Source organism: Alternaria ethzedia, assembly GCF_023757985.1.
Source record: "Alternaria ethzedia strain BMP 0044 chromosome Unknown scaffold_6, whole genome shotgun sequence".
NCBI classification, from domain to species: Eukaryota; Fungi; Ascomycota; class Dothideomycetes; order Pleosporales; family Pleosporaceae; genus Alternaria; species Alternaria ethzedia.
This window is the reverse complement of record NW_026056199.1, coordinates 143736-169032: the sequence shown is the minus strand read 5'-3', so window position 1 is coordinate 169032 and position 25297 is coordinate 143736. Positions and strand designations below refer to the sequence as shown.

Below are 25297 nucleotides of genomic sequence, written 5' to 3'. Positions count from 1 at the left end.
CGTCGTCGGAAATCGGACGAGGTAGTAGCCCTCCTCATTGATCCGCTCCATCATGGGTCAGCCTTCCTTCGAATGACATGCACCAGCATCTTCCATCAACAGTGCCGTAAACACCACTCAGCAATAGCACGACCATCATTTCTATCATCAGTTACTACCAGATACCAGGATGTGCGGTGCAGAACCTCTCGTCAGCAAGACCAGCGCTGAATCCGTGGATGAATTCTACACGCTACTTGAGGAACGGAAACGTTTTGCAGCATCCCGATCGATCACAACTACACCCAAATGGCCAGCAGCCCGCAATGATCACTATTGTGACCAAGAGGTGTGTCGACACGATGTCATCGACCTTTCTTCTCTATGTGAGCCGTCCGACAGCGATAGCGACTGGGAGCCATACATCACGGGTGTCAAGAAATTCCCCATCATCGGATACGAATCTCCATCGAACAGTGAACAGTCCATCACTGAGAGCTGCCGTCAATACTTCTCTGATGACGCGGATTAGTACGTTGTTGAGGACGTCCAGATCAGGGAAGTGGCCTGCTGACATCATGTAGCATCGTCCGCCTCCGTTACAACACACCGCCCACAGTCTACGATGACCAAGACCACGGAAGCCGTCGGATGTCTGCGATAGACCCTAAATCAAGCATTCGCGCCCTCCGACAAGAACTCGACAACCTACAGATCAGCAGCGCACAGTCTTTTCTTGACCTAGAGGAGCAGCTCGACATGCTCTCCTCGTCATACGGTAGTCTGCGTATGGACTACCAAGCTCTCTCCGACAAACATAACGAACTCCTAGGGCTTTCGTTAAAGCAGTGCAAAGAGCTCGGCAATCACGCCAAGCTCTTGACGGAATTGAGCGACTGGAAAATGCGCACAGAGAACAGCTTTGCTGCGGTACGCGTTCAAGGGCAAGAACCGGAGGTTTTGTATTTCGACACACCACGTTCGACGTCCACTGCGGATATCGGACTGGAAGATCTGAGAGCTACTCCTCTAGAGACGGAGAACCGGGATGTTACATCGACATCGGATGGACGAGACCACGGTGTCGGAGGGATACCGCCATCTCCGACCGTGCCTCCCACGACGCATGAACGACGTGTCTCACATCCGCGCTTGGTCCTGAGACTATCAGCCAAGCCAGTCATGAAGGAGGAAGTCATGGAACCTCCTAGTGCTTCGGTAACAGACGAGCCGCAACGCCCGAAGCGCGTCAGGAGGCCCACGGAGAAGCGCAAGGCCGCTGAGCTCGAGGCAGCGTCGGCAAAGAAAGCGAGGAAGCTGAGTTGCAAATCAGCCCCGTTCTGATTGCGTGAGTATAACGTCTGGTTGACTGTTGACATGGTGTTGAGGGATCAGTGAGGCCATCGGTTAAGCATGGTGGCTTGCAGTGAGTATAGCAGCAATAACATCCTTGCTTTTCCCTCACCACGTGCAAAGAAAAACGAAGGTACTAAACAAAAGCTTGTCTCCCTGCACCGCCACACATGACGATGTTCGCGGCGAGTTAGGGCCTCCGAAGGTTTTCGGGGTTGAGCCACCCTGCGACACTTAACTTCAGGCACGTCCGCCCTTTTTTGAACGTCTAAATCTGCGGAATTTCGTGTCTGCATTCTGCTTACGCCAAAACCATGGATGTTTCAATCGTGAGTGCATTGTTTGGACATCACATCGGGGGCGAGGTGATTTCGAACGCCAGCGTGAGTAAGACTATGGTATGATATTACTATATGCTTGGATGTACGTCAAAGAGCTAAGATGTGTGAACGTAGAAAATGGTTCCGAGTAACCAGGCACGCGATGCGGATCGCAGCGCGTACGAGCGCATCATCGCTCGCTATCAAAGTCCGGCGGCCAATACCGCTGGGTGCACACTCGTCCAATACCAGGTTGAATCCAACCTTGCGGCAGCGGCAGTCGAACGCAGGATCCAGAGGCTACCGACTCGATGACCACATGTTCCAGATCTGATAATCTAGCCCTTTCTCCGGCCCCCTGGAGGAGCCGTGGTTTCGCGCTCAAGATAGTGCTGGAAGGGGTGCACAGCGCAGACAAGATTACGATCCGAGCATGATCAAGATCCATCACCAGTAGCGTTCCATCCATCCGGCTCTCCTTGCGCGTAAACATCTATATGCAGATCCTGCCAATCCCAAATCTGCTCCATACCACCCATATCGACGGCAGCTGGATCGCCGACCGTGCCAAAGGGATTTTGAGCGAGAAACTGGTCGATATCAAAGGACAGCTCATCCGAGATGGTCATCGATGGAAGATCGGTAGCAGTGGAAACCATCGGCGCAGCAGTCGGCTCCGGCGGCGCTGTGTTCTTCACCGGTGGCATCACCGCTACAGGCGCAGGCTCATGCGCCGGCACCGGCGGTGTCGTCGTGGGTACCGAGGAAGAAGTCTGTCTTTGCCGCTTACTAGCTGATGAGTACCGCGAAAGCTCTGGTGTGGCCTGCACGAGCTTGAAGAGGAAGTTGTATGACGTAGCGCCTAGTTTCGTTGTGCCGCTGAGTTGATGCAGCATATCCAGCGAGCTTTCGATTGCATCAACGATCTCCTCGCGATGAGGTAGGAGATGTTCGCGGTCGTGGATAATAGCCGAGCAGAGTAAGGTCGCCGTGTCGAAGATCGCAAACACAACCATGTGGAACTTCGCGTTGATGGGGAACTCGTGGTCGAAGAGCTGGCGCGCTACTTTCAGCAAGCGTAACGCGATGTCTACGCCCTTTTTGCGGAACTCGTCGTCCTGGTCCGCTATCGCGTCTCGCCGCTCTCGGGTCAGGTAGGGCTTGAAGAAGTTCAGCATCGTCACGAAGATGACGCAGTGTAGTTGACAGCGCTGGAACACGAAGAAAGGATGGGACTCATCAAATGACGTGTCGGGGTCTGTGAAGCGGAAGATGGGTGGCAGTTCCTCGATGAACTTTTCGCACTCCGCCTCTATCGCCAAGACCTGCTTGTCGGAGAGGGCGTGTTCAGATTGGGCATTCCCCATGGTAGCGGCGATCCTACGACCGAGGGTTGCTTGAAGGGCGATGTGTGCGAAGGGTGATAGTAGGTTTGGCTCCGTGGTCGACTTGTCGAGGCGTAGATTGGGGAACTTGAAGTCGAGATTCTTTTGGTCGATGAGGTTTGGACGGCCGAGCCATGCTGACATTTGCCTGCGCGAGAGTCAGGTGGTGCTTCGAACATACGCAGATTTGTACTTACCAGTCCCAGATGTACAGCAACGTCCAGAGACGTCTTCTGATCTCTATATCAAACTCGCACAGGCCTTCGATACCTCCATCCTTATCGATACCCAGCTCTTGCGCTTCCCGGATCGTGCGCGAAAGGGCATGCCATGACTCTACGATCTTGGACTCAGCCTTCAACCAAACGCACTTCAAAAATAGCTCTTGCACACGTTCAACGCTTGTTCTCGCTGCTCCAAAACTCCGGCTTAGCTCTTCCGCTGCGTCGGAGAACCGGTCAGTAAGAGTTTGGCAATTGCAAGCCAGCTCAAACTCTATCATTTTGCGCAGCGCAGGTGTGAGGTACTGCACTGAGTAGGCGCATATCCTCAGGAGCAGACAGGTAAATTCTGGAGAGAGTTGCTTGCCGGCACCGCGATCTGCCCACCATTGGACATACTGTTCGGCTAATGTTGGTCCGTATATTGCGGTGTAGCGGTAGTTGACGACATTGAGGAAGTGGTTGACGAATGCATCTGCTCGTGGTTAGAAAATGGATTGCTAGGATCTCGCGATGTTTGTGCCTACCCGTTATTGATCTTGGCGGCACGGCTGAAAGGACTTTCTCGAGAACATCCGTCGTAACGGAGCTTTCTGTCGGTGAATCTTTCCGCGGACCGTTCTTGGACTTGTTAGACGATATCAATGTTTTGAGAGATGCACTTACCTCTTCCACCCCGCCTACTTTGTAGTGCACATGACCAGGCATGTACCCCCACGCTTTCAGCCCATCTTCGAGCTCTTCCTGCTCGCCATTCGGCGACAGAAACTGCGGCTCTACAGAGTCAGGAGCGCTTCGTTTTGTGCCCTTGATGCTGGATGCGGAGTTTTCACTGCGCAATCGCTGTTACTACCGCGTTTCGCTAATGGCGGGGTAGGCAGAAGGATCTACATACCGAGACGACTCTGGAGAAGGCTCCTGCTGCCCTCTTTTGACAGAGAATTGACAAAGATGGGGTACTTTTCGTGCCTGACAGTGATTGCAGGGCCATTCTCGCGAGCACTAGCCGCGTCATTAGTTCAAGGGGTAGATGCAGGGCCAATGTGGAGTGTCGTCACCTTTTGCTTCCTCCGTTGACACTCAGTACAGGACGTCGTCGCGCGACTGTCTTTCAGCGATTGCATCGTCGCCATTACACTTGATTGAAGACCGGTCAAGATTGAGTAGTTCAAGGTTTATGAAAGCATGGCGAACGGACGAATCCAACGCTGTTGAGTTGTGGATCGGACCCTAAGACCGACCCCACCATATCCACAAGAGCCGCCGCGCCACCTCCACGGGCCGAAGTTTTGGAGCCAGCCAGAGCTGACCCTGATTTCTCAGCACGTCATGTGATGTGTGGCGACGCTTTTCCGTACGAAAAACTGTAATGTCTACGCGAGCGGAAACCTCAATTCTGCAGGATCGACGGAACCTCCGACATTGGCACAGTTTGCCCAGGCGGCAGTTGATTAAATCGCGCGGCACTGCCACAACCCGGTGGCTTGCTGGCGGAGGACGCAGCGACAATGTTCGTTCCTTTCGACCTCATTCATACGACTAGTAGTCTTGCCTACACGTCCCTGGCATTAGTTCTCCGGATCTGCGCGCTCGTCTAGACCGCGCGAGGCTCGCTTGCGCATTTCGGGGTACCTTCCAGAGTCCCCCGAGACCGAGCATCCGTGAATGTCACCTGACGACACGGTCCGTCCACGGGTTGCGCATCGAGGACCCTTAGGAAAGATTGACATACCGATGGCATGGGTATAGGTTCAATCAGTTCATAGCATCGCGTTGGAACAGTTGCGGTTGTGTTGGAAGGCCTCTCTGGTGTTGCCTTGGCTAGTCCAGGCATGATGTCATCGCACCTCGGATGCTGCTTGCAGCCTGGCAGCTAATCTCAAAACACCACGATACCGGCACATAGTGCCATCTACGGCTAGCAGCTTCAAAGGTCTTCAAAAATGTAACCCAGGTCTAAAATGCCACTTCATCCTCTCCAACAGCAGCACCTAGGACGCCGCTTTCGACATCATGGCACGCGCCCTGCCTCTCATACCCTGGTCCAAGACCTCCATTCTTAATTGTCGCATGCATTTGAACTCGTCGAGGATAGCGCAGCACGCAGCTCTGGACCTGTTCGTTCTTGGATTTCCCCACCAAGCCAAGAAACTTCTCGAGTCAATCCATAAGTACGGTCTTGACACAACAACCTGGGACTACTACGGTCACACTACCGAAGAGCAGTTGCAAGGAGCATGGACAACTAGCGACACTTTCCCAACGTGGACCCGCAGAGCAGACGACGCGGATGCGGATAGCATCAGCACTGCGGGTTTGCCGAACAACATCGCAACGAAAGCTGAGGAAAGGACGCTCAGTAAAGACGATGTGGAAACCGTACGCGAGCGCCTAAATATGAAGCCGGATGCTACCTACAGGCATGCCGGGGAAACCATGACGCTCGGTGCGGTGACACAGGTTGCGTTACTTGCGGACGAACATCGTCTAGCTACCAGTCTGGTCGAAAATAACATGAAAGAACTATATCAGTACTTGCTGGATAATTGGGACAACCCAGATAGAAGCGGTGACGAGACTAGGCACTACATCTTTCGTCGCCAAGGCTTGGAGGATTGCCCAGGCATCTGGCCCGTTCTCGCGTCTGTTAAGCTCGGGGATACATTCGGTGTGCGTGCATCTGACGTGGATGAATATGTCAAAGAAGGTTGCGCCCTCATCGAGAAGCGTTCTACCGAAGGCCCCGCTCGACCGTATCGATCCAAAACGATGGCCGAACTTGTAAAGATGGTTGACAAAAACATCCTCACCGAACGCGAAGATAGCGGTGAAGATACAATACCCACTGTTCTCAAGGACGGCGCAACGGAAGCTCAGATTGCCGCCCTCGAAAAACGCCTCTCCTCACCCGACGAGCATTCGTTCGTCGCGCTCCCCGGCGGAAAGCTTCCTGATGACTACAAAGACTTCCTACGTGCGAGCAACGGCATCGATGAGGATGTCTTCTACAGCACGGACGAAGTCAATACATCAGGAAGCTGGATGCATGACATGGACTATACTCTGTTCCCCAACGAAAACAACGGCCACCTCCTTCATGGCAGCGATAGAGACTTCGACGAGATCGAACTAGGCGACTACGCGTGCTTCACCATCGGCACTGGCGATGGTGAAGGCAACGTTACACTTATACCACCTGCGTCGGTCAAACCCATCGTCGAGAAATTCGAGAAGGTGTACGCGGAAGCAAACGAGGGAAACAAGAGAGTTTACGAGCGTGAAGCTTTGGATCTTTATGGTGGTATAGATCAGCTCAGGGCGTTGGAGTGGCTATGCATCGAGTTTCAGCACTCCGCGTATGAGGAGAGGATTTGGGGTGGGCTTAAGCCTTTTCTGGAAGAGTATGTACAGAGGGGGGTCGATGACAGGGAGGAAAGACAGAGACGGGCGAGGAGCGACGCGAAGAAGGAGCAGGAGAACAAGGGCTGAAGAGAATTGGGAAAACGGTCAGCCTGATGGGTCGAGTGAGGACACCAAGTCCCTTCGTACGGTGTAGGATTTGTAGTCCGTCATATCGAGGCTGTGACCCCGCCTTAAGCTCACTGTCAGCCTCGCAGTGGCGCAGTCGCGGCTTACTTGGTTCAGCTAGGCAGCATCGCTGGGATCGGCAATGTCTCCTTCTTTACCCGGTAGTCTCGGCAAAACTCGGTGTGCGACGGGCCTTTGGCTGCATGTCAGCACTGGTCTCGCGTATAAAGACTGCAAAGCCTCTGGCAGACGGAGAGCATTCACGCACTAAACTCCCAAAAATCTGAACATGAGAGACCGAACTACACTATCGACGCCGTTTCTATGTCCATGACACTCTGATTCGCATGGCTCTGCAACCATTCTAACAATACAAAAGCCAGTTTTACGACAGTTTGGCGCGCTTTTCAACATTTTGAACGATAGACGAAAGACCGAACGATGTTACAATTACAAATTGAGGTGCCGGAGTATGACAAAGGATGGACACGGTTATCAGGAGATATAAGCAGCGGAAATACTGCAGCGTTGGAAGTATTGTTCAAATATCACGGAGTCGACCCAAATTTGCAGGAAGAACATGGCTACTCTCTACTGCACAGCGCGGTGCACTCTCGCTCAGAAGTTGTTGTCAAACTGTTAGTTGAGAAAGAGGAAGTCAATGTCAATATACGCGACAACAAAGGTCGAACTCCATTGTGGGAAGCTGTCTCGCGAGGCTACAAGGCTGTCGTTGAGCTATTGCTAGACAGCGATAAAGTGGACCCCGATGCGAAAGATGACAACGGCCGAACACCACTATTTGCCGCAGTGATGGGTCGAAGTGGCATCTCATTATCCGCTACGATAACGGGGGAAGGCTTTGTAAAACCTGCGACCATAACAGCGATGGAGGGCATCGTAGAATTGTTGCTTGCTAGCGGAAGAGTTGACCCGGACGCAAAAGATGCACGTGGTCTTACGCCTTTGGCATGGGTCTCGCGAGATGGGGACGGGTCGATAAAAATTGCCGAGATGTTACTCAGTACTGGTAGAGTGGATGCGAACTCTAGGGACGCGCTCGGTATAACACCTCTCTTGTGGACGGCGGCATCTCGCAACCATGAGATGCAGGAATTCTTGCTCAACAGTGGCACTCTCGATGAAGACCTCAGACCAAACAAAGGCTCCGGGGAAGTCGACTGTCGATACATCACTCATTGGATAGATTCATGCGACGCCCAACACGGAACACGATGTAAGCCAGCATCTCTCAAGCACAAGTCACCTCAGCAATTGCCGCATTGGGTTATCGACGTCGGCCGGGAGTGCTTAGTCCCTGGTAATACTGTACCGCGTTACGTTGCCTTGAGCTACGTATGGTCACAGGGGTTTCTCAACAGCACCAAGCGTACGAAGCGGCCATCTGACAGTATTTTGCTCAAGAAGCTCAATTTATCAGCTTTCCAAACACCTGGTCATCTGAAACATGTATGGACGCAACTCCCCACCGCTGTCAAGGACGCCATATTGTTAGTCCGCAGGCTCGAAGAGACTTACCTGTGGGTCGATTGTTTATGCATCATCCAGGACGACGACAAGACACGAGAGCAAGTGGATCATATGGGCGATATATACTCTGGTGCACATTTTACTATCATAGCGGCAACTCACTTCGGCAAGCTCTCTAGCTCTTGGGTTGGAGCTAGAGGAGATAACGAGATAGAACACATGTACGACAATCTCTACAGTTCCAAGTGGGCTACCCGTGGCTGGACTTTCCAGGAGCAGATGCTCTCAAAAAGAGCTGTAGTTTTCAGCCATCGTTACATGTTTTGGGAATGCCAGGAATGTGTTTGGAGCCCAGACGGACCAACGCCGGAAAAAACCACGACCAGGAGTCCTTCTTTTCAGGTGCCACACTACGAGAAGGCTAACCGCATACTATCAAGCTGTTATCCCGACTTCGACCTGTACACGGAGATGATTAGTCTCTACAACAGTCGCCATTTTACATACCCGCAAGATGCTCTACCGGCCTTTGCTGGTATCTTGGCAATTCTGAGACGCAACTTCCCCTCTGGATTCCATTATGGATTATCTCGTATTCATCTGGATATTGCACTTTTATGGCAGCCCTTCCACAAAGCGCATCGCAGAGTACGAACTGACCAGGATTGTGGTACCATAGCGCCAAAAGCGCATCTACCTTCATGGTCATGGTGCGGATGGACCTGCCCCGTCGACCCATATCATCTTCGGACACGATCTTCGTACTTCTTTCAGGATAATTGCACTTCTCAATTACCGATTTGGAGAACACAAAAGCTAGTACAATGGTACTCTCTGCCCGAGGATATGCACTGCGTAGTACCAGCGGACCGGCTATTGAGACCTGAAGGTAAATCGTCCGTAGACTACAAAGACGACGTATCTTCGAGTATACTGGTGACTCAAGTTGGGGAGACTTGCTACCCTTCCGTAGAAGCCGCGGAGACTGTTCATCCAGCGCGCCAAGCAACAGAAGCTTCGCCCCCTATCAGTTCTCCACTACTTGCTACAAGTTCACAACACAGCTCTCAGCCTCACGACACATGGCCTTTCCTTGCGTGCGAGACATCATGTCTGACCTTGCGCATCAAGGCTGTTCTTTATTCGTACCCTGCTTCGTGGCGAAAGGTGAGGGCATGGAGACCAGGATATCCGTCAATATCCAAGCTCCCACGATTCGCAAATGGGCCAACCATTCAAGATGCATGCGATCTCATTTGTCTCGAAACCCGGGAAGGGCTCCCTGCTGGGATGCTACGTCATATGGAAAAAGCCAGACTGGAACCAGGCGAAAAAGTAGAGCTCATAGCGATATCTACCGGGACCATCGGTTCCACCTGTATCGAAGGTGACGAAGAGGACAAGCTGTATAGACTAGTGATGGAGGCATATGTGGGCAGTGGTCCGGTATATGCAAAGACTTCTGATTTCCTAGGTCCGTGTCGCAATTGTGCCCCCATCTCGTGCCACGTCGAGCTAACAGATCTCTAGAAGTCAAGATAGAGATGGAGTCGTATGGTGAAGAAGGCCCAGGTGGACGAGAGTACCACTTCTACAACGTGCTATGGGTTGAGCGCAAGGAAGGAATAGCATACCGGCGTGCAGCAGGACGCGTACCGAAGGCGATATGGGATGCAAATTGTACTCCGCTGACCAAGATCATCCTTGGTTGATCACGGTCGATCGATAGACGAGAATGCATCTCTACTTCGCCTCTACGCCCGCATCACTCTCTTGTGTTTGTAATCAAGTCCCTAGTCGGGTAAGCGGCATTACATGCGCGGAGACGGGTCAGGCAGCTTCACGCTATGAGCATGCGTTTGTAGCTCGAGGAGCTACGGACAGCTGTTGCGCAGCAATCACGTTGACTGCGCCACTAGCTCGAACTTCGGACGAAAATTGACGGTGTCCGTCCCCGGACGACATCACAATTCCACACATGGGGTAATAAGCAACAGGAAACATAAACAGATGTCGTCTGCTATACTCGAGAACGTCCTGTATCGGCCCGACTGCTATTGGTATACAATTCTCTTATACAACAGCCATCAATATGGTCAAGATATTTGCGTAAGCTTTCCCTCGATGTTGGTCGAAAGAGAATCGCTAACCTTTGCGTTAACTCTACAGTATTGGAGTTACTGGCTGGGTTGGTAATGCAAGCGCTCGCGCGATTGCAGCTGCGCACCCCGACTACGAGTGGACGGTCCTCATCCGCAACAAAACAAAAGAAGACAGTGTGAAGCAATACCTGCCCCAAGGAACACTGCTCGTGATCGGAGACTTTGACAGTCACGACGTTATCTCCTCTTCGGCAGCGGCCGCAGACATAGTCATAAACTGGGGCAGTAGCGACCATGAGCCACTGAACAAGTCCATCATCGACGGCATGAAGAAGAACAAATCCACCTGTTACCTCATCCACACCTCAGGCTGCGGTATACTCACCGGTGAAGTTGCCAGAAGCGGAACCTACGGCCAGGCTACCACCAAGATCTACGACGACTGGGACAATGCGAACGACCTCCTCACCCTCCCTCCCGAAGCGCCACACGTGAACATCGATACCATGATTCTAGCGCTTGACCGCGAAGCGCCGCACATCAAAACCATGATCGTCTGCCCACCGATTATATACGGTATGAGCCACGCCCATGACACACAGGAGCGCAGCGCAGCACGGCAATACGTCAATTCCATCCTGGACCGCAAGAAGGGCTTCGCGGTCGGTGACGGCAACGCAATCGTCAATACGCTACACATTACCGATCTGGCGAACTTCTTCGTCAAAGCTACGGAAGCAGCCGCGCAGGGCCGTGGCGCCGCCACGTGGGGAGGCGCGAACTCATACTACTTTGTGGAAAGCGGCGAGATGGTCTGGGGCGAATTTGCGCAAGCTGTTAGCAAAGCGGCGTTCGAGAGAGGGTTGCTGGACACGCCGGATGTAGACTATCTGAGCGCAGAGGAGGCGATGAAGATCGATCCAATTAGCAAGATTGGTTATGGCTCCAGTGCGCGATCTAAGGCTGTTCGCGCTTACAAGACTCTCGGTTGGAAGCCGGAGATGCTGGGGATCTATGAGAATTACCTTTCGAACTGGCGATTCAAGGCGGGCGAACCGCACCTCTTCGTGTAAGAAGCTTTACTTCGTCGAATCTCGTTTGCCACAATAGTCCAGTGTATCGGCTTCGCTGCCGTAGCGTTTGTCACGCGCACGTCCACTTCTTGGCTTTATTGTTCAGTCCTTTCGTTGCGCAAGCGATTAACACGTCCTATGAAGCTGCGGCTAGCTACGTCTCTAGATTGTGAGCAAAATGAAGTGCACAACAAGGAAGCGCGCCATCTTCTTGTTCAATCTGCGTGGGTTCTTCAGGATGTCGATAGCGGTGAATGGATTTTGAGTGTGCAAAAAGAAGGTCAAAAACATACAACAGCGGGGATTCGCTAGTGGTCACCCACCTAACTACTAATCCGCCGGTATCATGCTTGTATATGGCTGAGCGGACGGGAAGCCTAATTTTCATGATCCTATGGTCGTATGTGGGAGAACAAGTGATCTGACTAGCTATAACGGCGTTGATAACGGTCGTCCATGTACACACGAGCGAAGCCGTGTGTGTATGCTTAGATGCTTCTCGGTCATGCGTGGTGTTATCGCGATAGAATTCAGCTGGCCAGCGCAGCACAAGTAAACCATGGCATCGCCTAACACCTGCAGCAAAGATGGAGGATGTGTGTTAGAGGTAGGGTGACCCGTGAACTAACATGTCGGTGCCTGATTCCCCTGATGCACGCTCTGGCCACCAGCATGCGTCGCATCTGCGCTAGTGTGGGGGAAACACTACCTAGGTAATAGCTTGGCGCCCCTCAGCTTACCCAAGGACCTCGTGACACGCCCGCCCGGGCGGCTCTCTTTTTTCTCTATCCTTCGCGCTCGAGCCCGAGGGGTCTTTTCGCGAGGGAACTTTGGTTGTGTATATTGGGGGAGAGATATTCGGTAACGGTGGTTCGCCTCTCAACGAACCTTCCACCTGGACACCTCCACAAGAAAAAGTCCAAACTCACTATCTGCGACTTCGGGACGCTCAACATGCCACACGCAGCAGACTCAGAGGGTCCAAAGCTTACCGCCACCCATTTCGCTGTTCGAGAGGCGCGCAGTCTAGCCAATGAAGCCACGCTTAGCCAATTGACTTCCATGGTGAGCCGCGACTCTGCTGCAGATATTTCTGAAGTCTTGAAGCGAGAGGCAACAGCGTATCCGCGCCTGGTCAATGAGCTCGCCGTAGCGTTTAACTCATCCCCAGTTGATGAGACGCACAACGAAGATCACCGGCCTTCCGTTGCGACTGGGCTACTGGACCTGCCAGTGGATGGTTCCGTCAAAGTCACTCACTCTTTGGACCGATCGGTTCTGGATATGGTACATACAACACCAGAGTGCGACGAAGTTCTCAGCCATATACCCAAAGAAATGGCGGCAGCATTGAACCAGTTGATACGCGGCGGAGAGATCCTTTTTCGGCTCCACGCCACCTTCGTCGTCGAGATCGGGCCGAGCCATGTAGTCAAAGTCGCCCAGTCTCTTGATCCTGATCACATCGATAATATACAATACGTTTCCACACATGTGCCGGAGCTCCCGATCCCCCACTGCCTAGGCGTTTTACGTAGTGACCACAGGACTTATCTGTTCATGTCCCGAGCAACAGGCACTACACTGGAAAGCGTCTGGCCAGATCTCTCCGTTACGCAGAAGACATCCGTACAGGAGCAGCTGAACTCTTTGTTCCGGCGCCTTCGCACTCCTACCGCTGAGGACTCTGGATCCGGTGTACGTCTAGGAAATTTTACGTCGGGGTTATGCAAAGACGTAAGGAGAACTCAACGCACAAGCTCAGCACCTCTACGCACCGAAGCGGAATTCAACGACTTCCTTCTCCAACACCCCAAGAAAACAGTAACGTCATGGGTTAAAATGCTTCGGAGCTCTATGAAGGACGATCATCGCATTGTAATGACTCATGGTGACTTGCACCCCCGAAATATTATGGTGACTCTGGAGGATACCCAGGCTATTCCAGTGCAGGGTGAGGTGATGCCAACCGAACATGAGGTCGTTCGAGTGTCGTCTATCATCGACTGGGAGGCAGCAGGCTGGTATCCAGAGTCTTGGGAATTCGTCAAAGCCGTGAGCATGATCGATCCTCGTGGCCCCTTGAGTGACTGGATTGACTACCTACCCACTGATGCTATCGGATACTTCCCCATGGAATTCTCTATCGACCGTCTGCTCAACCAGTGGCTTGGATGATGAAGGGAATGGCATGCCCTGGAACGCATCGGACTATGGAGCAAGAGATAGGCGGACCCTAACACCTGCATACGGGTCGTCAAGGTGCCGCCTAGCAGGTACATGGTGACGATGGGTACATTGTCCGCGCGTATACCAAGTAACAATGGCTTCAAGCTGTGTCACTTTAATCTTTGTTATAAAAGTGCGAGGGTACTTAGGTAGCTCATGGGAGATGTCGAGGTGCGATGCATCTCGCGCGCAATGCCCACTATAGGCGTTGCCTTCATTTAGTGTCGAAACCGTAGTAGACGCAGGATGAAGGATGTCATATCTATGACGCACGAGCTCGGAGGCGGTGACAGGGGATCCGTAGCAAAACGGAGCGCGTGGGGAAACAACACCAACAGCGAACGCGTGGCAGTCGCACATCATGGCGGACGCGCAACGTGAGAAGTGTAGGAAGCGATCCATGGATCAGAACGTCGATGCTTGCATCCCCCTGATGCACGCTCAGGCCACCAACTCCCGTCGCATCCGCGCTAGTGTGGGGGAAGCGAGATTCGGGTAAGAAGACGGGGCGGAATGCAGTTAGTAGACAGTTTCAAGCTCTTGCATCGAAACATGCTGCCTGCGCGAAGGATTGCTGCTGGGCCTTTTGGCCCCAAGAGTCAAGGCACCTATAACGCAACCCCGGCCGGCTGATCTGGTCGTAACTGCCCAGCGCCAGCCGCACCACATTTTGTCGCAATTTGTTGTCGAGGAGCAAAGTTGCCATAGCTTACCTACAAGACTCAGACCGGCTACACCAGATCTCATTACCTTTTCCGTATCAGCACTCATGGCTCCGACGCTGAGAACCAGGGGCAATGCGCAAGCCTCGAAGACTGTTGCTAGTACTGGAAATAAGAGAAAACGAGGTGGAGCTTCAGCTACACATGCGGATCCGGCGCCAAAGAAACAGAAAGGGAAGAAGACAGCGGATGCTGTTTCCGACAAACAAACAGCGGATGCTGTTTGCGACAACCGAACAGCTTGCCAGAAAGCTGCTGAAGACGAGGCAAAAGCCAAAGAGTTCCGCATCAAGTTCTATCCGGAATTCTACCCACCGCACCCAGGAGATGTCCCTGAAGAACATCAGATAAAGTTCAAGCATATTCAGCAACTGGGCAAGATGAGCTACGAGTCGTATGCGATACAACCTCGACCTGACACCATCGACAAGCCATGGGAGCTCGAGAACAAGAGGCGGGCTAAGCAGATGATCTACTGGGCTGTTCGATCGAGGGATGATCACCAGAACGAGGATAGCTGGAGAATGGAACTTGAGCCCTACGTCTTTAAACGGTTTAAGATCGAAGTTGGATGGTATGATACATTTGATCTACTTCATGTCTCGCACGCTGACCGAAAGTAGCCAAGGATGTCGGAGACGTCTGTGGGAATCTTGCATCCAGGTGGATCCGAAACACAGTAACAGTCGAACGATGTCGCTCGTAGAGCGTCAGAAACGTCGTTCAGGATGCTCGTGTGAGCCATTGGCAAAACAGCATAGCATGTGAGTCGATAGATTCACCAAGCAAGCGAATCACAGCTGATCATGTGATTAGTTTGAGTACAGGACTGACCGATATCTTCACGTATCGTATTGGCGAGCGAAGCCTCATCCAGAACGACCCGGAGAATCGTCATCGAATTAAGAAGCAGCCTGATCGAGTCTACGGACTAAGGACTACCGAAGCTATGGCGGAGAGTTTGCAGCAACTACACATTTCCCACTTGGGAGAGAACACTGCACTCAAATATCTGTCTAAGAGACTGACTATGAGCTGCAATCCAGACGGTGGTGACCAACCCTGCATATACCCTTTCCTAGCGATGGAAGCCAAGAGCCACAAAGGCGATGGCAATTGGAAAGACATCGAGACGCAAACAGCAATACCGATACGAAACCATCTGTACCTACAGCTGCAACTCCAAGATGACCCGGACAACAAGATGAAGGTACCTGGAGGCCCGCTATCTTGGTTTCTTGCGTACAGGGGAGAAGAATGGAAGGTATACGGATGTTACGTCACAAAGTCTAGTCCAGACAGTCTGCCTTCTTACGTAAGTTGATACATGGCTTTTCCAATGGGTTTACTAATATCTCGGCAGAAAGTCATTCTTCTATGGGAGGGGAGTATCACCCGCCACGATGCAGCACTCCAATTGGTTCTCATTATGGACTATATCGTTGATTGGGCGCGTGATATCTACCGGCCCAACATCATTAGACAACTGAAGTCTGTAGTAGACAAAGGTCAGCAGTCATCCTACACAGTCACCGCAGACCCCGATATCCTCTCAAGGACTGGTTATGCAAACTCTCGAATTGGCGATGGACCTTTCGCTGCTACTAGCAGAGCTGAAACCGCTGAGATACATGCGAAACCAGCCTTCGATGCAAAAGACTCCACTATTGTGCCTGCTCTCAAACCTCTCTTTAAGAGCACTGGAGAGCATGTCCATATCAGGGTCTGGGAAAGCGCCATGTACGAGTCACGAGTACGAGGACTGTATATCACCGGAACCGACAACGACGCTAAGAGCCACATCAAGCGAAGGGGCTGGGATAGATTGAGAACGGTTCATGTGAACCGCTGTTGGTTCCTCTTATCAAGTGCCCAGGGAATCAAAACCATCGAACAGGCATGGACCGGGCTCCAAGACACCAAGGACGTCGAAGATCTTCCGCAGCAGAAAATATTGGTTTCGCTTTGTGTGCAATACCACAATGACAGTGAGGGTGCGCCTATACGAGAATTGACGTATATTGCGCTTACCGAGTCAGTCGTCCCGCCCATGTGGGAACTTCAAGAGATACTAGAGCAGAACGAGCTGGTTATTTCCGCCGAAGACCTTGACCTCAAGCTGCGTGAAGCTTGGGCTTCAAGTCCTGAGAGCTACTTTCGGCGTTACGCCAGCGACCAGACTAGCGTGCTTTGTGTCACCGCATCTGAACAAGAAAAATTGGATGGCCGTAACGTCCTCAGCTTCCACAGCGACAGCGAGGTCGCGCCCTGGGCAAGAAGACTGGATGACTTCATCAAGCGCACTTGCGAGAATCCACGAGCGGTACTTCGCAGAACTTACGCACCATGTTTTCGATACACAAAGGCCTATCATTCGCTTACTGTGAAGCCCTATTGTGTCTCAGACCCTACCCAAGACTGTGTTTTCATAAACACCACAGCGATGGCCGCTGGAATATGGGTTTACATCACAAATACAGCATCTGAAGAAGTCAATGCTACATGGGTAATTCGGCATCTTGTACAGATCGTAGCGATCTATTGGGACAGGCAAGTGCAAGATCATAACACATTCTATAAGGTATGGCGATTTCCACACAAGATTCTACTCTGGATTGTGTCAGATCCTCAATGGGATCTGTACGCTGCGATCAAGCCTACTTTGACAATGCCTGGTATGGACAAAGTACACGAACGTCTGACATTACTCCGACGAAGACGTTATGCCAGAATAGCTTTCTTAGATTAGTTTCAGATAGTTACATGTGTACAAATATATTTCGCTATACCTAATAGCTACTTAATCGAAAGACACAGATAGAGAACATTTGCAGCCGGCCTTCAAAGGGAAAGCCAGCACCCATTACATTGGCTGCCTGGTCCATGCCTATGAGATGTCAGCCGTATCCATCTTCACATCCTCAGAACAGCCGACTACACACCTTGTGACTTAATTAGAATGAGGGCGTACACCCTAGAATCCACCGACTAAGAGCGACGCAACCATGGATAGGTAAGCGGTTGCCTTCTCACCGAAGGTTCAACCTTGGTACAACGTCAACGCTAACTCATATCAGCCAACACCAATACGTTGCAACAGCTTCTTCAAATTCCGCGCGCATAATTTGTAGATCACCGACTCGATTTCCTCTTTACTACTTCGACGCCTACCACGACTTCGCCTTACCCCACCAATATACAAACGACCACAGGGTCATCCTCCTGCGCTTCACGCCTTCCGGAGAACACCACAAATACGACTTCGCCATGCTATCGCAAATACGCACCCACATCCAGTCATGGTGGCAACAAACACCTTTACCAGCAGCTGCCGCAACACCTAGGTTCCAGAAATGGCACGGCTTTGACCAAGACCAGTGGATGCCCTTCACCAGCGACAAGACTTCTACACCCGGCAAACACCAATGGGCGGGTTCGATCCGCCTTGTGAGTTGGAATGTAAACGCAGATGCACCGTCACCAAAGTCTCGTATGTCTGCATTACTACGTGCCATAGAGACTGCAGGTGCTGCAGACGTTGTTTTCCTGCAAGAGGTGTCAAGAGAAGGTCTTACAGCACTGCTAGAAGATTCCTGGACACAGCAAAACTGGTACATAAGCGATGTCGATGCCTCCGCGTATGGAACCCAGAAGTTCATCAGCATCACCCTAGTGTTCAAACACTGGGTAGCTACTGATAGTATCAAGCTAGGCGGTATCTGGAGAGTCGCATTACCTAGTCGATTTGGACGCGACGCGCTGTGTTGCGATCTGATCTTTAACTCTTCAAGCAAGCACACTTCCGGTCGAGTGTCCACTCGCATTCGACTCATTAACGTCCACCTGGATTCTTTGCCAATCAATCCGTCGATGAGGCCGCGTCAAGTCTCCACCTGCGCGTCGTATCTCAGCGCAGCAGGTCGCGGGATTATCGCCGGCGACTTCAATTCCATTCTTCCGGAAGATGACGACCTTGTCAGTAACAACGGTCTTGCGGATGCGTGGGCAGAGCTTCATCCGAATGATTCAGGCCATACCTGGGGCGTGTACGGTGAACAGTCTTTCCCACCAAACCGGTTGGACAAGGTTGCTCTGTTTAAACTCAACCCTTCAGCCATGCGCGTCCTGCAAACGAGCGAAATGGAATCCTACGGCGCAGAGACGTCGGCCGATGGAGCGGAATCGGGGTCGGAAGCGCATTTCAGCGATCACTTGGGTCTTTGGTGTGACGTTGGGTGGGCAGAAGACCGACCAAACCAGGATTGATGCGGCGGCTCAACTAGATGTCGAGATGACTGGAGCGTGTTTGCAAATATATCGCGCGTTACAGGCTCGCAACACCGTGCCTAAACCTCCGAAAATAATGTATCCATCGCACCTATGCCTCCGCAACTCGCGACCGTCGGCCGACGGTGGCCCTCCAACACCGCCGACGCCCGTGAAATTTCGGGGTCGGCCGCCCGACATGCGACACCACCGTCAGACCAAGACCTCAACATTGCCCAGACAGGCAATACACGTCGAAAACCATCGAAACCCTTCGGCATTGCGGTGCGACAGGCCCGACAGCCATCGGGGCGCCGGATTTGATGACGATGCGATGCCCCGTCTTGTCTGCGACTAGAAAGACGGGGCGATTTTCCTGGATGTTGCTTGGCGAGACCGGCGGGTTTTGGGATGGGAGGACCGAGACCGAGATCGAGGGCGCGTTGGGGCGGGTTCGACACGTGATCATCGACGGGTGATACGGTCAGTGTCGGCATCGCAGCGCAGCCCTGGATATCTTCGAGGCTGACTTCATTTCGCGATGCTGGAGAACTTTGGAAGCTGGAAGATTGCGCGATGCCGACACCCCAGGCATTGTCGGCTATCGCACGCTAGCCGATAAGACCGCCGACTTCACCGAAGCAGGAGGCCTTTGATCGATGCCGCAACGAGCAACGATCTGGATGTAGTTTTGCGAATATCAAACACGCGGGAGGGGATGAAGATCGCGTGAAAGTCTTCATGAAGAAAATCGGCTTGGATTTTATCTAATCGCCCATGTTTCCATCTTGACGATGCGCGTCGGCACGTGAACACTCGAGACATCGCAGTCCTGCCCTTCTCGCTCAGTAGCCTTCCAAATTACTACATGACTGTCATACAATCCATCTCAAACAGCTTTACTATCGCTATCTCGAGGCCGGAGGCCGTTATAGCTGCTCGTTTCGGTCTGCCTTATCCAATGAGAAGTGAAGCTGACCGATCCGGCTAGACTGAGGTCCCTGCATGCAGGTCAGGTCCCGCAGACGCAGGGTCCAACCGGTCGTCGGCGAGAAGGAAAGTCTGGGGTCTCTTGACACACCTTTGTACTCGCTATCGTCAGATGCTCTACTCGAGCTGTCAAACGACGCGATCTACTAGCCACAGCATAGCCTTCACCAGTACTAACCCCCATATCGATACCAGAAGCAGGCCCAGAGCTGAGCACCACAGCGATCTGACATGCTTGAACCTCCACCGCCTTCTCCACGCGACCTCAGAATAGCCGAACCTCGAGCATGGGCCATGGATCTATCCCCCGGCTCGGCTTCCCATCTTGGATGACACGAACGTGTGGTTGGTCGGATTGGTTGGAAAGCACCGCCTCGCCTCGTCTTATCAGCTAATCCGGGGGACTGCCATGAAGCATATCGGCGTATCTGCACTGAGCCGTCGGCCCAAGCTCCTGGTAAGAGTCAGAAGTGATGAGCATAAAGACGCGGTGATATCCTTCGAGAGCTCTTTTGACCTATCATACTCTGAATGGAAGCTATTTTGGACAGCATCAGCGTGGACTTGAAGTAAAACGATACCAAGAAGGTACGAGCACATCTCCAAGACCTACAATCGGAATTTCCTTTTTGCAAGTAACACACCAAAAGGTGAGTACCAAGTAAACAATAGATCTTGCATACAGCTCCGTTGGAGCCACGACTACAACGCAGGGTCTAGAATCCACACTCCATGTTCCGCGGAAGCACAACCCACGAACGCAAGGGAGATCTACAGGGGAAGAAGCGGTCAGCTAACGTGTATATGTATAGCATCGTTACACAGAACAAGACTATCCAGACAGCCATCGTTTCGTCAGCAAGCATACCCAAGCACAAACACCTATCCAGCCTATTCCCACGAACAATCTGGTGTTAAATTCAAGATGTGCTCATACACATACTCGTGGTATTACTGTAACCACGACTACTACATCTGGTACGCCCTTCACTTGATTCCTTCCCCGTCCCAAGCCCCAACTAACACCTCACGCAGGGCCAACAGCATCGAAGTCTGCTCCTCGCGCCTCCTCTCGGGCTACTCCTACGACGCCTGGTCCATCGACATGTGTTCGAAGATGAAGATCGAATGCGGCGGTTTCTCGAATTACTACTGCACTGATTGTTCGGAAGATGTGGCGTTGGAGTTTGAGTTGGATGAACTGTAGATGGGACCTCGGGAAGATTGGATGGATGCGCTTCATTTTTCCTTTCGGCTTACGGGGAAGACAAGCGGCTATGCAGGGTGAGTGTCCCCAGTGGAGTGGAGTGGATGCGCGGAGCCGGATTACACGTCCGATAGCACATGGCAAGGAGCTGACTTGTCCTGTAGGGCGATTTACACGTTGTGTCCGTCCTGCGCGTAGCGTTGTGATGGCACGCGTGCGCGTTTCGAGTTATTGGTCGGATGAGGCTCACCGCCTTGTTGATGCACGTCCTGTACCGTCAGCCTCGTGCATGCTGCATGCAGCATCAATCCCACGCGGTACTTTCCTTTCCACGTTTGAGGCCAGTGTTGGACGCGCTATACCTTTTCATTACATGATTTGGCTTATCGGCGCACGCAGGCGCATTCACCGGTTTCTAGGCCTTGTTCGAGATGGGATGTTTTGGAGTAGGCGTTCGGGATTATGGGAGACTTTGGTCAACTTGTTGGATACTGTTTGTATAAGCTTATTTACAGCATATACTGCTGATCGCATGCTGTATAGCATTGACCCAGACTTCCGCTTATTCCTGCGTGTGATGTATGCCATCGCGGCCTTACTCTGTCAGACTATCTTCTGCCGTCTTCGGGCTGACACCGTATCCTTCCTCCAGTGTCCGCTTAACCTGCTCAGCTCGCCTCCTTGCGTCAATATACATCATGAACTCCTGGTAGGTCCTTGGCATGACCCTAATGTTCTTCGGTACTGTGAACGTGTAGTTGAACTGCCCTGTCGGCTTGCTGTGGCCATGCTCCACATCCCGCACCTTTGAGTCAATCCTAATCTGCACTCGTGTATATTCGGCTTGATCGTCGACCTTTTCGTCCGGCGCGCCGATCAGCGGCGGGTCTGTGTATACGACTGTAGCCGTGAGGTATAGTATGCTGCCTACAGGCACTGGGTTTTGGAAGGTGGAAGGATCGAGGGAGACGAAGGTCGGGCGCGCGTGTGCGAAGGCTGCGGCAGCAGTGAAAGCGAGTTCGAAGGTCTGCTTGAGGAGGAAGCCACCGAAGATCATGAAGTGATGGCGATTGCGGTATTGCGGTTGCATGATTGTAGCGGTCTGGAGACGCGTCGCATCCATAAAGACAACGTTATCGGGTTTGCGTAAGTCATCGTAGGGGTCTGCGATTGTTAGTTGGGTGACGAGTAGTGGTAACGATAGGACTGACCATGATACTGCAACTGCTTTTGCCAGAAGGCATGTATGAGGTCGCTTTCGAGGTCGTTCGGCGTATGCTTTAGCAAAGAGGTATCTCGGCGCTCCTTTCGCACTTTCGAGTTACGCTCGCCTAGAGCATACAGGCGTTTCTCTTCGGGCGTCTCGACGATTAGAGGGTTGACGTTTACGGGCCTAGAGATCAGTTAGCTGCCGGGATGCTTACCCACTATATTGATCTTTACTTCTTGGTGCCTGGATCTAAAGAGACCATGGTGAAGGTGCAGTTGATCAAGACATCCTCGTCTTTGGCCTGCTCGCCCTTCTTGGGTGCTTTGGCAACCTGCATCGTGATCTCCAGACTGCTTCTGCCAGTCGCATAGGTCACGCGGCCAGATAGTTCTAGATCACATATCTCCGTCAGTGGGGAGTGAATGGTAATGCGGTCGCAGCTAGCCGTAACAGTAGTCACGTCGTCTCCGGTATGCTTGTACCTGTTGCAGCATTCAGACCAGGTCAGCTACTACGCGTAGCTGTTGAACGCTTACGCAATGATGCCAGAGAGAGCATCGAGATCCATGAAGATGGTTCCGAGCCGTATATGCCCTGAGGCGTTAAGATATGTGTCGAGGATCCATGGGTCCTGAGCCAGCGGGAGTACAACCGAATGGTAGCTCTCGCTCATACGTTTCCCTGTCAGCTTGCGATCTTTGGGTATTTCAGGCTTTCCTGAAGGCTCCGTAGGTTGTTTCCCCTCTGACTGCTGTTGGCGCAAGGCTTCTATCCATGGGGTGCGCACGCGCATCGACGTGAGCTCTCGAAATACGCCATCGGTGCGTCGCGAGGGGCTGCAATGAAGATGTCTTCGACCAATTGAGCCCGCGACTGCTACCGGAGACCTGCAAATGGCGTTTTGGGGCAATGCAGCTTGACTGACGCGCTGAAGCGCGTTGGTGGTGAGGCTCCTCATGTTGCGACGCGAGGTGGAGGTTGCAGGACCCGCGAGCCCGCGAGGAAGCAACAACCCTCAGGGTGCTTGCCGAACCCATCCCTTGGCACCGATAACGATACATCACAATCTCAGAACCCGTCGCTCCACCAATCTCTGCAATGCCAATGTCGCTACCTTCGCCTCCTCCACAGACCGGAGTCTGGTTGGACGATAATGTCGAGATCAATTGAGCTCGGGCGCGCAGTCCTCAGCTCGCCTGCCACTGATCACGAGCTTTGGCTCAGAACATTGATCACCATCTCACCAAAACAGGATGCAACTTACCTCCAGCAGCTAACATCAGCCGAATATCTAGACGCGTTGACGTCGGGTGCTGTATGGGTGAGCCGTGGACATGACATGCACATTGACATGACGCTCAGTCTACGTAATGAGCTTTTGCCTGACAAGCAGTTGCAAGACCTCGCAAATGCGGTTCTTGATGCGCCAGTAAATATACTCGCTCTTGTTTGGGAATGATATTGACAAAACGTAGGTCTGGGATCAGTTGACGTTGGAGCCAACGCATCGAACAGATATCGCAATGGACCCCGGGACAATACGTCTGGACATCAACCACTCCTCAGTCACGAGCATGCAAGAAGGAAAGAAGCGTCACCGACTCTTCTCGGATGTTCCAGCGGTAGACATTCAACCGCCCAAGGGAATCGCGTCAGTCTCACTCCTGTCCATACGCATTTGCATGGACATTCTGGAAGCAAGCCCGCGTAGGAGGCTCGCAGTGAAACGAACGACTTCATCCCCGGGTGAGCGAAAAGTAGCGACTCTAGAAGAAGAGGACTCTGATGCACTTCTGTACGAGATTGAACTCGAGGACTTATCGCCTGCTGGACACATTAACCGCACGTCAACTGCTCCGAGGGCTTCTGCGCACAGGAAACGAAAACGACCAGCTACAGAGGGTGTGATATCGACTCAATCAGTATCACTTGAACAGGCCGAAACATCGAAACGAAGGCGCAATCGACCGGCAAACGATTCTTCGGTGCGGCGAAAGTCCCGCACGGATTCTAAATTGCCAGAACAGATAGAGATGGCCAGCATGGTCGATGGAGCGTTGCGTTTGTCGATTTCTGGTACTCTCAGCAAGGCCCCGATTGGACTGAAGGCCAAAGCGAGCACTTTCCGCCTAGGGTTAGCCGATGTTGCTCCTGCGATATGGAAGACCGGATACATAGTCGTGAGAGAAAGATGTTTCTCATCCTATGTACAGTGCTAACTCATAAGCAGGCATTGTCCCAAAGAGCTCATCTCCTACCTACCATCGCTTGTTCCATCCGCCGAATCGGGGGTGTAAAGGCAGCATCCACCTCGTTAAGAGACAAGATAAAGGACTTGAAGACGGTTGCGCGGCAAGCCTCGCCAGGTCGCTTAGATCCCACACTGACTGACGCTGACCATGAGGCCGCTGAAGCTGAATCAGCTATCGCAAGGCATTTATGGTTACAGTCCCAAAGAAGTCTTATGGAGAAGCCCATGGCCCCGATCAAAGCATGTGTGGCGTCTATTGTTCAACAAGCCCAGCCAGACTCTGACAACATGCTCGCGGATGAGGAACAAGCCTGGCAGCATACTCAGCCCCCTACATCATTCCAGACTGACGGCCTGCACGAGTGTTTCGAGGATGAGTCGGCATTGACAGCGGGTCCCCAAGCGACCCAACAACAAGGGCTATCTCTTGACAGCCCAGGCTTGCTCTCCGATGTTGGCGATGATGACGACCTGCTCCTCGACTCGCATTCCCCAAATGCAACATCGGCCACAGCGTGTCTAACAAATGAACAGCTTCATACGCCTGGCAGTCCAGCTACATATCCACTCTTTACACCTAACATTTACGTTCAGCAGTCGGGTACCTCGTCATCTCAGGCTTTACAACATCCGTCGCAACAGCAGGCGAACGCCGAGCAAGAATCTTTACATCAAATGTCAGCTGAAGGTGACGTTGATTATACCGAGGATCTGCTGCTAGTCTCTTAGACACAAAGGGGTCGCACCTGGACTTCAGCTCACTAGCATCGTTGTTACAGGATAGAGTTTCGGCTGTACAGATTTTCGGCCGAAGCGAGCTAACACCCGTTTCATTGAGGAAGGGCAGCATCACGTGGTCGTTGGTATGGCTCCGAAGATATTTATATCCGGTTACTCTGATTGTGGCTTTTCATAGTCGGCTCTGTTATTGAGCCTCACGGAACTACCCTGCGTTCCTGCATTCTGCCAC

General features: G+C 52.4%; 8 protein-coding genes across 8 annotated transcripts; 6 read left to right on the top strand and 2 right to left on the bottom strand.

The window, feature by feature from the left end:
• Window positions 1–169: 169 nt before the first annotated feature.
• J4E87_003328 (uncharacterized protein) lies at window positions 170–1323 on the top strand (the record flags this gene model as incomplete). The annotated part of the gene is made up of 2 exons (XM_049374957.1): window positions 170–510; window positions 564–1323. The coding sequence occupies 2 exons, from the start codon at window positions 170–172 to the stop codon at window positions 1321–1323; spliced, it is 1101 nt and encodes a 366-aa protein (XP_049234879.1).
• Window positions 1324–2089: 766 nt separating this feature from the next.
• On the bottom strand, window positions 2090–4249 carry J4E87_003327 (uncharacterized protein; the record flags this gene model as incomplete). The annotated part of the gene is made up of 5 exons (XM_049374956.1): window positions 2090–3185; window positions 3235–3733; window positions 3786–3879; window positions 3925–4072; window positions 4233–4249. The coding sequence occupies 5 exons, from the start codon at window positions 4247–4249 to the stop codon at window positions 2090–2092; spliced, it is 1854 nt and encodes a 617-aa protein (XP_049234878.1).
• Window positions 4250–5271: 1022 nt separating this feature from the next.
• J4E87_003326 (uncharacterized protein) lies at window positions 5272–6747 on the top strand (the record flags this gene model as incomplete). The annotated part of the gene is made up of 1 exon (XM_049374955.1): window positions 5272–6747. The coding sequence occupies one exon, from the start codon at window positions 5272–5274 to the stop codon at window positions 6745–6747; it is 1476 nt and encodes a 491-aa protein (XP_049234877.1).
• A 3622-nt stretch (window positions 6748–10369) lies between these two features.
• Window positions 10370–11452, top strand: J4E87_003325 (uncharacterized protein; the record flags this gene model as incomplete). The annotated part of the gene is made up of 2 exons (XM_049374954.1): window positions 10370–10386; window positions 10447–11452. 2 exons carry the CDS (start codon window positions 10370–10372, stop codon window positions 11450–11452), a joined length of 1023 nt encoding a protein of 340 aa, XP_049234876.1.
• A 954-nt stretch (window positions 11453–12406) lies between these two features.
• On the top strand, window positions 12407–13630 carry J4E87_003324 (uncharacterized protein; the record flags this gene model as incomplete). The annotated part of the gene is made up of 1 exon (XM_049374953.1): window positions 12407–13630. The coding sequence occupies one exon, from the start codon at window positions 12407–12409 to the stop codon at window positions 13628–13630; it is 1224 nt and encodes a 407-aa protein (XP_049234875.1).
• An 820-nt stretch (window positions 13631–14450) lies between these two features.
• J4E87_003323 (uncharacterized protein) lies at window positions 14451–18669 on the top strand (the record flags this gene model as incomplete). The annotated part of the gene is made up of 4 exons (XM_049374952.1): window positions 14451–14977; window positions 15220–15718; window positions 15767–17043; window positions 17616–18669. 4 exons carry the CDS (start codon window positions 14451–14453, stop codon window positions 18667–18669), a joined length of 3357 nt encoding a protein of 1118 aa, XP_049234874.1.
• Window positions 18670–20584: 1915 nt separating this feature from the next.
• On the top strand, window positions 20585–20866 carry J4E87_003322 (uncharacterized protein; the record flags this gene model as incomplete). Its single annotated transcript, XM_049374951.1, has 2 exons — window positions 20585–20637; window positions 20695–20866. The coding sequence occupies 2 exons, from the start codon at window positions 20585–20587 to the stop codon at window positions 20864–20866; spliced, it is 225 nt and encodes a 74-aa protein (XP_049234873.1).
• A 595-nt stretch (window positions 20867–21461) lies between these two features.
• Window positions 21462–22869, bottom strand: J4E87_003321 (uncharacterized protein; the record flags this gene model as incomplete). The annotated part of the gene is made up of 4 exons (XM_049374950.1): window positions 21462–22030; window positions 22078–22259; window positions 22310–22558; window positions 22613–22869. 4 exons carry the CDS (start codon window positions 22867–22869, stop codon window positions 21462–21464), a joined length of 1257 nt encoding a protein of 418 aa, XP_049234872.1.
• Between the last annotated feature and the right edge of the window lie 2428 nt (window positions 22870–25297).